This window comes from Ranitomeya variabilis, chromosome 3 (assembly GCF_051348905.1).
Source record: "Ranitomeya variabilis isolate aRanVar5 chromosome 3, aRanVar5.hap1, whole genome shotgun sequence".
Taxonomy (NCBI): Eukaryota; Metazoa; Chordata; class Amphibia; order Anura; family Dendrobatidae; genus Ranitomeya; species Ranitomeya variabilis.
This window is the reverse complement of record NC_135234.1, coordinates 65,543,989-65,560,387: the sequence shown is the minus strand read 5'-3', so window position 1 is coordinate 65,560,387 and position 16,399 is coordinate 65,543,989. Positions and strand designations below refer to the sequence as shown.

General features: G+C 41.9%; 1 protein-coding gene across 2 annotated transcripts in view; it reads right to left on the bottom strand.

The window, feature by feature from the left end:
• EPHA3 (EPH receptor A3) overlaps positions 1-16,399 on the bottom strand; it is a 508,285-nt gene that overhangs the window by 107,134 nt on the left and 384,752 nt on the right. For both annotated transcript variants that reach the window (XM_077294091.1, XM_077294092.1), the window contains exons 8-9: positions 15,999-16,101; positions 1,745-1,812 (exon numbers count right to left, since the gene is read on the bottom strand). In XM_077294091.1, coding sequence (XP_077150206.1) covers positions 1,745-1,812; positions 15,999-16,101 — 171 coding nt within the window. The remainder of the gene's footprint in view (positions 1-1,744; positions 1,813-15,998; positions 16,102-16,399) is intronic.

Here is a 16,399-nt window from a genome sequence, read left to right as displayed (position 1 = left end):
TTTCCATGAAATGCATACTCTGCTCTCTGTGGTTACCCTTTCTGATGAATGCATACTTCACTCTCTGTGTGCGCTCCTGTAGCAGATGAGCGCTCCAGTCTCTTGAGCTGCACAATTCTTTTGAGCAATCCGTGAGGGTCTCAGCTCCCAGGATCCCACTGATATGCAGATAACTAAAGTTCCTGCAAAATCTATAAAATTGTTTAAAGCTTATTAATTATTTAAAGTCCTTATACAAGGGACAAAGTCGTGCTGAATGTCAGGTTCATTCATGATCAGCTGTGAGGCACATCTCCTACAGTGACAGCTGTCACCATACCCCTCACATCCTTCATATGTTTCATTACTCCTTTCTCCCCTACTCCTTGTATACTCCGTATGTCTGACGAATGTCTATGGTGTCAGACTGAAACATTACAACACTATACACATCGGACTGTCTAATAAACATCACTATCTTCCCCTCTAATAGAGTGCCGGATTATATCAATACATTTGCCTCCACATGGTAGGACCCTCTCTGATCATCTAAACTTCAGGGGTGCCATACCACCATGTTTATAATTCATGATCAGGAGATTCTTCATTCCTTTGCATTTCAAATTGAATGAAAAATGTCATACATTGTGCCAAGCACAGAATCTTAGGTCCACTGCCAAGTGAGCTGCGGACAGTCGGCACATACTGTAGTAAATATAATATTAATTGGAATCAGTTCAATTGATTGATACAATACAATACCCGGTTGTGCCCTGTGTGCAAGTTTTCTTTTTTTTTTGAACGGCCTTCGGCTCGATATTGAACCATGATGACTTGATGGACGAATGCTCTATAGGAAGATCGATCTTGTAAAGCCTAGATAAGTCCACCAGGGTCTTCTCCACCGTTCTCTTGATTGTATCAAGCCTTTGGGTTGCGATCTTCCTCTTCACCTTGTTCCTACTATTGTTCCGACCATGATGTCTCCAGTGATTCCTCTCTTTGTATGATATGTCCAAAGAAGGCAAGTCGTACCTTGGTGGTCCTTGATTCGAGTGACATATCTGGCTTGATTGGTTCCAAAAATGATTTGTTTGTTCTTCTTGCCATCCATGGTATTGATAACATCCTTTTCCGGCACCACATTACGAAGGTGTCTTCTTCTGTCTTGTTTCTTTATTGTCCAGGTTTCACATCGGTAAGTTACCACACAAAAAATACCAAACTATGTGCTGTTAAAAGACGGTATCTGCTCTAACTTAATGAGGTGAGTCCTGAGCAGGCTTAAGGTCAATGGTTGTCCATCCAGTAAAAGATGCTATGTTTTACATTCTTTAATACTTGTCAATGAAAAGACTTGTCTCCTAAAGAAGACTTCTGTCACGGTTTCAGTTTTGTAAGAGAATATATGACGCATGAAGCTCCTTGGTAAGAGAATCAGTGGCATCCTATGACCTCTCTATACGATTGGTGATCGCTTAATTGAAATGATATGTCCTTTTTAACCCCAATGTGTATTTTAATAACCATTAATGAGTTACTGTTAATAAGACCTGTGATGGGGCTGATAAGGCGTGCATGGCGTAGCCCGGCACTGCAGTAAGTGAAGCCACCAATAGGTGTCACATGCTGTATGCAGTAATGTTATTGTACGTCCTCGGCTCACATGGCTCCGCGCTACAGCTAGGGCTAAGGGAATACAAATGTGAATGCATTGTTCCCACATAATCGCTGGTAAATGGAACTTATAAATCACGTTACTTACAGTGACCATTTCCAAAGTGAAGCCTTTTTTCGTCGGGGCTGTGCACTGATTTATTGTATCCACAGAACCTGCAAGAGCAAAACACAAACATTCATTTCCTCAATGATGCAGGAAAACATATTTACCTTGTGATAAGATAGCAACTGTATTGTTAAGGGACCGGCTCCGCTGTGTAAGTGGCGGCAGGTCATTAAGTGGCGGGAGAGGCCAATTAAGGGCTGGATAAGTCCTGGCCAAAAACTGCTACGTTCATTACTTATGAGTCTAACACACAGGGGAAAAAACAAAGTCTGCTCACCTATACAAAGAATCTGGGCACGAAACGCTGACCTGGCTGAGACCTTATCATATTACTAGTATTCCTTATTACTATGTGATATTTTTACTTCTATTTATTGCAATTCATTTTTCTTAGCATTTTCAGCTATTCCTTAGGAGCAAATATATTGTCCTACAAATGATTTCATTATTGACTCATGATTAAAATCTTACTGTGGCCTCAGCCTTAAAAGGAATCTGTCAGCAGGTTTTTGCTATGTAATCTTAGACCATCACCATGTAGAGGCAAAGACCCTGATTCTGGCGATGTGTCACTAACTGGGCTGTGTTTGACTGTTTCAATACAAACAGTGTTTTATCAGCAGGAGACAGACTATCACTACAGGACTAGTTGCCTGGTGCTTCCTAGTCCAACCACGCCCCCAGCAGTGATTAGCAGCTCTCTGCCACTATACGATGTACACAGAAAGTTGTAGTGTTGTTGGGGTTATACACAGCTCAACAACTGGGCTACGTTAGATCTGCAGAAAAGAAAACTGTGACTTTATCATAACTACTGCCTTCAGTAAACTACGTGACACATCTCTGTAAACAGGATCTCTATCATGGTGCTGTCGGATTACATGATGAAACCTTCTGATGTATTTCCTTTAAAAGATATAGACATAGGCGGAGGCATTTTTGTTTACTTAAATGCATGTATTTTGTGCTAAAATTTATATTTGAACTTGACTGAGGATCTTTTGTGAAGCCCAAAAGATCATTTCACTTGACAAATTGATACAGGAAAGAAATATATCTTGGTACCGTGTTAGCCAGTAGATAGAAAAATATTTAGAATTGAGAGTCCTCAGTGGTTGATACCTTTTAATGGCTAACTGAAAAGATGGTAACAAATTGCAAGCTTTCGAGACTACACAGGTCTCTTCATCAGGCAAAGACTAAAACAAATTCTGAAGAATCACGTATTTATGCACAACATAGTATAGAAAAAAAAAAAAAAAAGGGGAGAGGGGAAAAAAACCATGGATAAGACAGGTGACATGAAGCAGAATTACCATGGGTGATAAACAGTTACGTCCATAAATATTGGGCCAATTCTTAGATAGGGATTGTTTTATTGTCCTGTGATTAGGGTCTCTGTTGTGATGACCCCACATGGTCTGATGGGCAAGTTCCTTATTTGTAGTTAGTTGATGTAAAAAGACATAAATCCATGTGACACATTCATTCCTGCATTTAGAGTGTCAAAGGTCGTCATCAGTTTATATTCCCAGACTCTCCTGTCTTTCTGCGATTTGAAGTTACCTTTTATTACAAGTAATTTCATGTCCATAATGTTATGATTTGGGAGACAGAAATGTATTCCCACAGGTATATCCATTCTTTTTTCTTTTATTGTGTGGCGGTGAGAGTTCATCCTTGTTCTCAGTTTCTGCCCTGTCTCCCCCACATACAGACCCCCAGTTGGACATTTAGTACAAATAATTAGGTACACCACATTAGAAGTGACGCAGCTGAATGTACCTGGTATCTTGTAGTCCTGATGTGAATTGGGGATCTTTATCTTGTCCGTGGTCATTGGACAAGATAAAGATCCCCAATTCACATCAGGACTACAAGATACCAGGTACATTCAGCTGCGTCACTTCTAATGTGGTGTACCTAATTATTTGTACTAAATGTCCAACTGGGGGTCTGTATGTGGGGGAGACAGGGCAGAAACTGAGAACAAGGATGAACTCTCATCGCCATACAATAAGAGTAAAAAGAATGGATCTACTGTGGCAATACATTTCTGTCTCCCAAATCATAACATTATGGACATGAAATTACTTGTATTAAAGGGTAACTTCAAATCGCAGAAAGACAGGAGAGTATGGGAATATAAACTGATGACGACCTTTGACACTCTAAATGCAGGAATGAATGTGTCACACGGATTTATGTCTTTTTACATCAACTAACTACAAATAAGGAACTTGCCCATCAGACCATGTGGGGTCATCACAACAGAGACCCTAATCACAGGACAATAAAACAATCCCTATCTAAGAATTGGCCCAATATTTATGGACGTAAATGTTTATCACCCATGGTAATTCTGCTTCATGTCACCTGGCTTATCCATGGTTTTTTTCCCCTCTCCCTTTTTTTTTTTTTCTATACTATGTTGTGCATAAATATGTGATTCTTCAGAATTTGTTTTAGTCTTTGCCTGATGAAGAGACGTATGTAGTCTCGAAAGCTTGCAATTTGTTACCATCTTTTCAGTTAGCCATTAAAAGGTATCAACCACTGAGGACTCTCAATTCTAAATATTTTTCTACTTGACAAATTAACATTTAGCTCATTCTTCAGATGACTGGCAGTTTGTGTAGACTTCACGATTATCATAAAATGAGTGTTCTTAGAAAATCTTGTTCATAATAAATGTGTAGTGTTACTAGACCTTAACACTCATCAGCCCACAGAAACCTTGTTGATTAAAATAAAGATGTCCGGGCACTGAGATATTCACAGCCCCGTTGCTTTAATGATTACTGAGGGATGCAAGGGTCCTTCTTCTACTCTAAGGGTCTGTGTACACGGACTGACAGGCGATGCTAAACGACCACTGATTGATTAACCTTTACCGATCGGTGGTCGTTTAACAGCCTGTTTACACATTCAGGCCACATAAACGATGAGCAATCTGTAGTAGATCTGTAGTAGATCTCTCAGTGCGCATAGGCTGATGTGCTTCTCGGCAGTGGCGAAGCGCAGCTGAGAATGATGATTTTTTTTGTGCAACGCAAAAGATAATTTTACCCGATAAATGAGTGTCATGCGAATTCAGCAGTGTGTTTACACTGCAAGATAGTTGTGAAATGAGAGATTTTAAGAACAGTCGTTCACAAGTGTAAAAGCAGCCTAATTGCAGACTATCAACCTTTTAGTCCAGGAACACCCATTTAAGGCTACTTTCACACTAGTGTCGTGCACTGCACGTCGCAATGCGTCGTTGTAGATAAAAAACGCATCCTGCAAAGTTGCCCACAGGATGCGTTTTTTTCTCCATAGACTTTTATTAGCGACGCATTGCGACGCAGTGCCACACTTTCTTCGTTGGTTAGCAGTGCCACACGTCGCGACTGTCGTGCGACGGTTGCGCCGTGTTTTGGCGCACCGCCGCCACAAAAAAAGTTACATGTAACTTTTTTTGTGAGTCGAGACCGCCATTTTCGACCGCGCATGCGCGGCAGAAACTCCGCCCCCTCCTCCCCGGACCTTGCAATGGGGCAGCGGAAGCGTCCTAAGACTGCTTCCGCTGCCCATGTCGGGCATTTTTTACACAGTATGCGTCGGTACGTCGGGCCGACGCAGCGCGACGGCCCCGTTCCGACGCTAGTGTGAAAGTAGCCTAAGTCTTAAATGTAACCAGTTCTTGTACTGAAAGATCTTCCATTCACAAGAGTCAATTGATTGAGTCATTAACCTGCTTTTTATTTCTTTGGTGCCTGATTAAGGATCCAACATGGTGACCCAACCAGGATCCACTCTAGGAAGGAGAGACTGACTTAGGGCTCATACCCATATGTGAAAAAAAAAGATCCGATAGCAGGCCCAAACAAATGGGCGAATGTTATACGAGTACAATCCGATTATTCATACCTAGCATCCCATTTACATCCGGATGCAGTGCGATTGCTATCCGATTACAATAAGATTTTTACATGAGCTTTTATATAGAACTAGCTGAAGAGCCCGGCGTCGCCTGGGCATAGTAAATATCTGTGGTTAGTTATAGCACCTCACTTCTCTTATTTTCCCATCACACCTCTCATTTAGCACCTCACTTCTCTCATTTTCCCATCACGCCTCCCATTTCCCCCCTCACATCTTTCATTTTCCCCTCACATCTCTCATTTTCTCCCTCACACCTCTCATTTTCCCCCTCACTCCTCTTATTTTCCCCCTCCTCTCATTCCCCCCTCACACTTGTTATTTCGACCTCACATCTGTCATTTTCCGATCACTCCACTATTTTCCCTCATTCCTCTCATTTTGCACTCACACCTTTTCATTTTCACCTCACACCTCTCATTATCCCCTCGGTATATACATGCTTGTCATCTCCCTTATATATAGTATACACCTGTATGTCATCTCCTGTATATAGTATATACCTGTATGTCATCTCCTATATATAGTATATACCTGTATGTCATCTCCCCTGTATATAGTATATACCTGTATGTCATCTCCCCTGTAAATAGTGTATACCTGCTGTAGGTCATCTCCTCCTGTATATTGTATATACCTATGTGTCAACTCCTCCTGTATATAGTATATACCTGTATGTCATCTCTTCTGTATATAGTATATACCTGTATGTCATCTCCTCCTATATATAGTATATACCTGTATGTCATCTCCTGTATATAGGATATACCTGTATGTCATCTTCCCTGTATATAGTTTGTACCTGCTGTATGTCATCTCCTCCTTTATATACCTGTGTGTCATCTCCTCTTTTATATAGTATATACCTGTATTTCATCTCCTCCTGTATATAGTATATACCTATATGTCATCTCCTCCTGTATATAGTATATATCTGTGTGTCATCTCCTCTTAAATATAGTATATACCTGTATGTCATCTCCTCCTGTATATAGTATATACCAGTAAGTCATCTACTCCTGTATATAGTATACTAGACTGTGGCCCGATTCTAATGCATCGGGTATTCTAGAATATGCATGTCCCCGTAGTATATGGACAATGATGATTCCAGAATTCACGGCAGACTGTGCCCGTCGCTGATTGGTCGAGGCAACCTTTATGACATCATCATCGCCATGGCAACCATTATGACATCTACGTCGATACTGTACCCGTCGCTGATTGGTCGAGGCGAATTCACGGCAGACTGTGCCCGTCACTGATTGGTCGAGGCAACCTTTATGACATCATCGTCGCCATGCTGTGCCCGTCTCTGATTGGTCGAGGCCTGGCGGCCTCGACCAATCAGAGACGCGGGATTTCCAGGACAGACAGACAGACAGACAGAAAGACAGACAGACAGACAGACGGAAAAACCCTTAGACAATTATATATATAGATACCTGTGTGTCATCTCCTCCTGTATATAGTATATACCTGTATGTCATCTCCTCTTATATATAGTATATACCTGTATGTCATCTCCTCCTGTATATAGGATATACCTATAAGTCATGTCCTCCTGTATATAGTATATACCTGTGTGTCATCTCCCCTGTATATAGTATGTACCTGTATGTCATCTCCTCCTGTATTAGACCTCATTCACACGTTATTTGGTCAGTATTTTTACCTCAGTATTTGTAAGCTAAATTGGCAGCCTGATAAATCCCCAGCCAACAGGAAGCCCTCCCCCCTGGCAGTATATCTTAGCTCACACATACACATAATAGACAGGTCATGTGACTGACAGCTGCCGGATTCCTATATGGTACATTTGTTGCTCTTGTAGTTTGTCTGCTTATTAATCAGATTTTTATTTTTAAAGGATAATACCAGACTTGTGTGTGTTTTAGGGCGAGTTTCATGTGTCAAGTTGTGTGTGTTGAGTTGCGTGTGGCGACATACATGTAGCGACTTTTTTGAGACGAGTTTTGTGTGGTGACATGTGTGTAGCAACTTTTTGTGTGTCGAGTTGCATGTGACAGGTTAGTGTAGCAAGTTGTGTGCTGCAAGTTTTGCGCGTGGCGAGTTTTATGTGTGGTGCGTTTTGAGTATGAGCAAGTTTTGTGTGAGGCAACTTTTGCATGTGTTGCAACTTTTGTGCATGTGGCAATTTTTCCACGTGTGCAAGTTTTGCGTGTGGCGAGTTTTCCATGAGGTGAGTTTTGCACATGTGGCGAGTTTTGTGTGAGCCCAGTTTTGCATGTGGCGAATTTTGCGCATGGCGAGTTTTGAGTGGCGACTTTTGTGTTTCGACTTTTATGTGGCGAGGTTGGTGTATGTGTGGTGAAATGTGTGCTGAGGGTGGTATATATGTTTAAGCACATGGTAGTGTGTGGCGCATTTTGTGTGTGTGTTCATATCCCCGTGGTGGTGTGGTGATTATCCCATGTCGGGGCCCCACCTTAGCAACTGTACAGTATATACTCTTTGGCGCCATCGCTCTCACTCTTTAAGTCCCCCTTGTTCACATCTGGCAGCTGTCAATTTTCCTCCAACACTTTTCCTTTCACTTTTTCCCCATTATGTAGATAGGGGCAAAATTGTTTGGTGAATTGGAACGCGCGGGGTTAAAATTTCGCCTCACAACATAGCCTATGACGCTCTCGGGGTCCAGACATGTGACTGTGCAAAATTTTGTGGCTGTAGCTGCGACAGTGCAGATGTCAATCCCGGACATACACCCATACATACACACACACACACACACATTCAGCTTTATATATTAGATTTCTCTATGTCATTTACAAATTGTTATCAAAGGAAATATTCTTAAACACATACACACATACAATATATAGATAGATAGATGGATAAATAGAGAGATAGATAGATAGATAAAAAGTCGGTAATTCAGCAGCCACGTAGAGTAAAATGTCAGCATGACCCGACAGGAGAGAAGGAATGGATTACATACAGTAAATACACATAAAATAGATACATATACAGATGTTAGTGACATATACAATTAGTACAGTGTGTGTACATGCATTTAGTTATTAAAAGATTATTTTTCTGAATGAAAAATGGTGTGGGCTCCTGGGTAATTTTCTTAACCAGCAGAGGGAAAGCCAATGGCTGGTGGCCAATGTTTATAGCCTTGGAAGGGGGGTAATACCTATGGAGCTTCCCAGAGTATTTTTATCAGCTCACAGCTGTATACTTAGCCTTTACTGGCTACTAAAATGGGGGACTCCCCCTAAAAGTGATGTATGGTCCCACTATAATTAATAACCAGCAAAGGCTATGCAGACAGCCTATTAATAGCCTAGGAAGGGGCCATGGACATTGCCTGCCAAGGCTAAAAACATCTGCTCTCAGCCGCCCCAGAAAAGGAGCATCTATAAGATGTGCCAATTCTGGCACTTGACCTCGCTCTTGCCCTGATGCGATGGGAAGTGGGGTGATAGTTAGCGTGGTTGATGACATCTTTGTATTGTTGCCCCCATTACCAACCCCAAATGACCAGGAGAATCGTATTAGCAGGTCAGCTTTAGCATTTAGTGAACATGGTAAAAAAATAAAATAAAAAAACAACCGCGGAATTGTACTTGTTTTGCATTGCATTTTTTTGCAATTTCACCACATTTGGATTTTTTTCTAGTTTTCTAGTACACAATATGTTAAAACCAATGGTGTCGTTCAAAAGTACAACTTGTCCCACAAAAAAACAAGCCTTCAAATGGCCTTATATGGCTCTGGGAAGAAGGGGAGCAAAAAATGAAAACGCAAAAAAAAACCTATGGTCAGGAAGGGGTTAACTGAAAGAATTACACAGATTCCTTTAATAAATCTTAATTAAACTGTACTTACTGCATCACCCATTCCAGTGACTCCATTGTCCCCTGTAATAAAATTAAAATTAAAAACAACAATATTCCTCACCTTTCCGCAGAGATGCTGCTAATCCATTTGTCCAACATCGGGTTTAGATGTAGCACGGGACAAATGGCTCATCATCTCCTCAGCGGACAGTTGAGGAATATTGTTGTCTGTTATTTTTATTCTCTTGCAGGGGACAATGTAATAAGTATGGTTTAACTAAGATATATTAAAGGAGTCTGTATCATTCTTTCAATGAAAGGACTTTATTCTGCATGTGTGTTTTTATACAATATGACTATGGGGTTAGTAATGGGGGCATCAGGGCAAGTGGGAATAGCGAGGCTAAGTGCCAGAATTGGCACATTTTACAGATGTGCCATTTCTGGGGTGGCTGAGAGCTGATGTTTTAAGCTTAAGGGAGGGTGCAATATCCACGGCCCCTTCCTAGGTTATTAATATCAGCCCACAGCTGTCTGCTTAGCCTTTGCTGGTTATTTATTATTGGGGGATCATACGTCATGTTTTGGGGGCGCCCCCATTTTAAGGCTAAGTATACAGCTGTGAACTGATATTAATAGCCTAGGAAGCTCGATAGATATTACTCCCTTCCCAGGCTGTAAACATCTGCCCCCAGACATCGGCTTTCCCTATGCTGATAAAGAAAATTACAAGGGAGCCCATGCCATTTTTTTCAGAAAAATAATCTTTTAATAATTAAATACATGTCCAGTAAGCTGCACACACAGTGTACTAATTGTATTTGTCACTGACATCTATATATCTATCTATTCTATGTGTAATCTATCCATTCTTTCCTATTGGGTCCCAAAGTGATATTACTGTACCCGGCAGATGAATTGCTGGATTTTCAAAGGAGATCAGTGTGTAAAACTCGGACAGCACTCGCATGGTCTGAGGGCTGTGTGATTTTTTTTTCTCGCACCCATTGACTTGCATTGGTGAGTCTCGTCCAAGATACTCCGAGATTTTCTCAGTACAGCTTCATCAAATAGCATTGGTCAGAGTGCTATCTGATTTTTTTATCGGATTGCACTCATTCGTTTTTCTCACAAATGAGTATGAGTTCTTATAGATACGGTAATGATCCAGTGGAAAGTATCTCTATGCATACGTCTTTCTTTGGCACCCGTACAGCAGCACGAGGAGGCTGGGTGGCCGCGGACTGACCACAAGAGAAATTTATACACTCATAATAATTAATCTACTTCTACTAAGGTCTTAGAAGAAACAAACAGCAACATTTTAGGCAGTAAGTGCCAGAATGCTAAAGTGGCTCCTTAAAATAATGGGAGGTATTTAGCGTAATTCACGGGTCAGGTACCTAAGGATCTAACACTTTTAAACACATTCAGATGTAAAGTACGGGGATACAAGTCATCAAGAAAATTCGCATTACTACAACAGCCACTTTGGGAATGCTGGCTATTATCATTGAGGTACATATATGGTCCCCCATTATCTATCCAGCATGCTGGGTCACAACTGCTAATGATCTCATACGTTCTTCCTATCTACTTCGACTTCTGCTGTGCCTGCCTCATGAGAAAAGACATAAAAAAATCAACAGTCAAAACTGTATATCAAGCAATCCAAAACCCAAAATAGCAAATCAGTTTACTACTCCTAAAAAAAGTGTAGATCAAAGAGCACGAGACCTTAAAATCTAAAATGTTGCATTAATCTACAGGAAAACACGTGTGCATTGAGCTTGACAAATTTGAAGAATGAGATCTTGAACAATTTAATAGAAACACAAGGGAAACGTCAGGTCCATGTGGTTATGAAATCTAATCCTGCAGGGCTTGAAAAGCCACTTGCATAGCGTAGTTTACACATAATCAGTCGGTACGGCCCATGGTTCTCATAAGTGCCTAAGATGTCACACCTGGCTTTAATAGAAATAACATTGCGCATGAGATAGTAAACTTAATCAGGCATACACAGGTCAAATCTCAGGCAATCTTATTTAATAAGGTGTGAAATACAGCTACAGAAAACAGCAAACAGCTCACAAAACACGACATGATTATGTTAACAGGAAGAAAATTCTACAATAACGTGGAAAATAAAACAAATCAGCAACGGCATTTTATTGTTTTATTGTATTCTTGTTTGTGGTCTAATACTAGTTCTGTATTCAGTTTAGGCTCCAAGATGGCTTCGCATAGTAACGGTCTACTCAACGGTCGCCAACACTTGGTTACGTGGATGTACACACACAGCTGTTGGATGTTGAGAACCATGAGATGGAGATCAATTAGTCTACTCTTTGGAAGTTGGATAAGTAAACTTTTTGCATAGTCTGGCATAGACTGATTTGGACGTATTAAGGGTCCAGAAAAATAACAGCGCCATTTTTTACTTTAACTACTTCTAGATTTTAAACATCTGGGTGGTCTGCATTATACTGTGCAGTGAAGATAAAACATGATCATGCATCTACAGGAGTGGGGAGTCGGCCATCGGACAAAAACCAGACTCCCCATAGAGAAGGTAGAGAGAGTTTATTACCATTTCTGTCTGCCCAATCGCTGCATACACAGTGCTGACCAAGCACGCTGTATGGAGTATAGGAAGGGCTGTTAGCGGATCCTTATTCAGACCCAGTGATCACATGATTGTTGGGTGTAAGAAGGGAGCAGGAGCTGCTGGATTCTAGGGGACCCAGTTATCTCTGATATGATATGTGCTATCTTAATTTCCTCTGTAACTAGGGCTAATATATCAGCCCCAGTTACAGTTGAATTCAGATTAAAAAAGTATCTAAATGTTGAAATGGGAGAGCACAATGTGTGAAGAAAATGAAAATAAATAAATACCATTAATAAAAAAAAAACATTTAAAAAAAACACAGTTGTTTGTGCAGTGCCCCAGAGTCCTGGTCGTTGCAGTACTGTGGCTCCGCCACTAAGGGGAGCTATGGTACGTCTGATGGCACTGAAGGAGTTCATCTGAGCAGGTATCACAGCACCAATACATTTCACCGCCGGGCCTCCAGGGGGAGCTAAGGGTTCTATTTACTAGGCCACTCTCCACAACACTGGTAAAACTGGGGGGCAGGCAGGAAGTTAGACAGAAAGCTGACTGGGTTGGAACCAGGCAACACCTTGTGGCAGAGGGTGTTGCAGGAGAAGATTCGGTAGGGTCCCTGTCAGGGGTGGGATCCTGACAGAGACTTGGCAACTTGAGCGAACGTAACGGGACCGTGCCTGCTCAGTATAGCGGCGGTGCCCAAGGAGGGATTGGAAGCGAGATAGATTGTGCTGAGTGAGAAACGAGATCAAAGCAATAAGGAGAATACCAGTAGGGGTCGTGCTGTAAGACCGAGGCAACATCCTACTGAGGCGCATAACCGGCGGCCGGAACGCCGAGGGAGTATTACAATATTCAGCTTCAAGCAATACTCTAAACCAACGGCAGGACAGTCAGTCAAAGGCGGGCTGTCTCATCTAAATCACCTATGCAGTCTTGGGGGGCAACCTGTGGAGAGGGGCGACTCTAGGGTCCCGGAAGAGCTCCGAGCCTACCCGTCATACGGGTGCCGTCCCAACCGTAACATCAGGGAGGGACGGAGGATTAGCAGAACATCATCTAATCGAGTTGTGAGGGAACTTAAGAAACGGACACAACAGTTGTGGGGACTTTCCGTAAGCACAGCAGGGAAGGACCGCAACACATAGCGCTAGAAGGAAGGCACAGATTTCCACCTGTAAAGAGAACTCTGGAGGTGCCATTGGACCGGCCGGACTTGCGCAGCCTGGTTATCCGGACTCCGGACTGAGGACCCAGAGATCTTCAGTAAAGAGGTAAAGAGACTGCAACCTGGTGTCCTCGTTATTTACTGCACCGCACCACTACAGCGTCACCACCATCCCCATCCATCATATCTATCACTGTGCGCCCCTCGGCAGGGTCACGGACCGGGCCTAGCCACCGTGACAACCCCAGAGCAGAGACTCAGAGGCCCGGTACCGGGTGCCCCTCGGCCCTGCGGCAGTGGGGGCGCTGCATTTGCTTTTACAAGCCCTCATGACGAAAGATTAGGCCCAATGCATTCCAAAAAAGATAGAGCCAAATGAGGACAAATTTTTACAGCTCTTTAAATTTTGTGTGCGAAAAAAAAAAGAAAAAATGTGACTGGACAGAAATGAGGGCATATGGCCATGCCTTGAATAGGTTAACAAAAGCTCAGCAATTACTTGTATAGGATTCATTTGATTGTCTGTAGGGTTCTGTTGAACCAAACTTATATTATCATTATTTAAGTTGGGTATATCACATCACAGTTGACGTGGTATGGTGTAATTATGGGGCCGTATCATCTACTAGTTTTACATAACGAGAGAGGAGGAATTGCGGGGGATCAGGATAGCGCTGCCACCGGTTGTGAGTGATGAAGGAAGTCCCGTAAAGATGAATCATAAAAGAGATTTTTATTATTAATGTGCCTCGTTTCAGAGGTAATCCAGCTCCTTCTTCAGGCATATACCTGAGCTAGATTAGCTCTGAAATGTGTAGCATTATTAATAAAAATCTCTTACATGATCCATCTTAACGGGACTTCCTTCATCTCTCACAACTGGTGGCAGCACTATCCTGATCCCCCGCAATTCCTCCTCTCTCGTTTCCATTGTCTGGATCCTTGGAGTTGGATCCAACGGGCGGAGCAGCAGCCACTGGAGAGTTGTACATTGCTTTTCCCAGTGTTGTGCCTGGAGCCACATTACACCTCCAGGTGAGAACTTTGCAGCACTGGGATTAGTTTGTCTCTGCTTGACCTTCACGAGGAGCGCTTTCTCTCTTTTATTTATTCCACTAGTTTTCGGTGGTGATTTAATTTTTTACATTAGACTCTGGTTGTATTAGGTCTATCTAAATGAATGTTTTAGCATGTTACTGGAGTGTGGGAGGAAACCCACACACACATAGGCGGAATATGTGAATCTCATAAATTTCGCCCTTGGTTGAATTTAAACCCAGGTCTCCAGTGTAACCACTGAGTCACCATACTGCCCTGAACTCAGCAGAACTCAGCCATACTCATCGAGTCCCTGAAAATGATTTACATTATTAAAGATTGGAGCCACAAATGTAAAATTTGCTGTATATTTTAAAATTTAAAGTTTTCTTAAAAATAATTTATGAAAGTGTTTATCACAGGATGGATGAGAACCGTGTGGGTCCGTCCCCTGATCACTCAACTGATTGTGAGAACGGGAGTGAGCATGTGCGACCAGCATACTTGTCATTTTCGATGGGAACGTTGGTCACACATGAGCACTACCGCTTCCATAGGCTCATGCAAGTGAGAGGTGCCATGGTCATTCGTGTGCACTGCTGACTTTTTGGCATAAAGGAAAGGGTGTCCCTGTTTTCAAAGCTCATTGGGGTCTAAGTGGTTGGACCCAAAAAATCATACATTAATCACCTATCCACTGTTCATCGTTGTAAAATCTCTTTAAAGGGGTTGTCCTCTTTTAGAAAACTTTATGAAATGTGCTGCTTTAGATATAAAAACTGAGTACTACGTACCCTTTCCCAGTCTATATCCAGCTGTCCACTGCTGCCTCGATCTTTGCTGTTTGGCTGCAGTGGTCACATCATGTTGACAGCTTTGCAGCCAATCAGTGAGCTCAGAAGCTCCTGCAATCTACACAGGCAACGTCACTGACATCATCGGTGCAGGCGAACAATAGAGACTGGGACAGCGGTGGACGGTTCAAGGAGTCCATGAAAAAGGGCAGGGTAGCTAGAAGACCTCACAAATGGCACAATGCAGATGAGCGAATGTACAAAACGTAGCAAAGAAAAGCAAATGAAATACACATAAAAGAAGCGTACAGTAGATATTAGTGAATAACAAAAATGTCAATAATAAAGTACAAGTATGGTGGTGTCAGCCAGAATCAGGGAAGGAATAGAGGCATGCCGACACTCAAAACACAGAAAGAAATACCTGGACTCATTCAACACAGACAGATGCACAAAGGAATAATACCCAATGGGCGTTTCACACAACTAGCTTCATCAAGGGTGAGGATTTATTACTATTTAGTTTTCTAAAAGAGGACATCCTTTTCAACAGAAATATTGAAATATTGACATATTTCTGTTTCGCCAAAGCGGACATTTTTGCAGACATGAAGGAGGGCAGCCATATTGTTTGACAGTGACACCTTTGAATTAGCTTTTAGGTAAATTATTACTTTGCAATTGATAGAACATGCTGATGTTTGAATTTTCTAATTTATTAATCTAAGTCTACCTTGCAATCAATGGTGGTGAATGTATGTCCGTATATCCATATGTATAGTTTCTATTTGGGTACGGTATATGCATAATTATATATGTACATAAAGTATATTGTCTCTATAACCTTGCACTGGCAAGTATGGTATGAAGAATAGTCAGCACTCACCTTCCTATAAGGATGTAAACGACCACGGTGAGCAGGATAATTACTATCGCCGCTGAGATGCCAATCATTACCACTTGACTATTCTCACTGGAGATGGAGAAAGCTGGAACAGCGAAAGAATAAAAGAAAAGTGTTAACTCATCAGGAATGACTGATCTCTCCACACATGAGCTAGAGGCACGATAATCCCGTTAGTGGCATTACAAGCTGTGACATTCATTAATACGAACATTCCTTCCAATGAAATTATCATAAAGTGCCCTCCTATGCATCGCAATAAACCATATTGGCTCAACCTTTGTAGTCTGACCAGATGGAACGATTGCACACAATGGCGCCTATTTATAAAAACATTTGTTGAGCTACCTCCCCGGTACTAATATTTATGGCTGGTCCCTTGT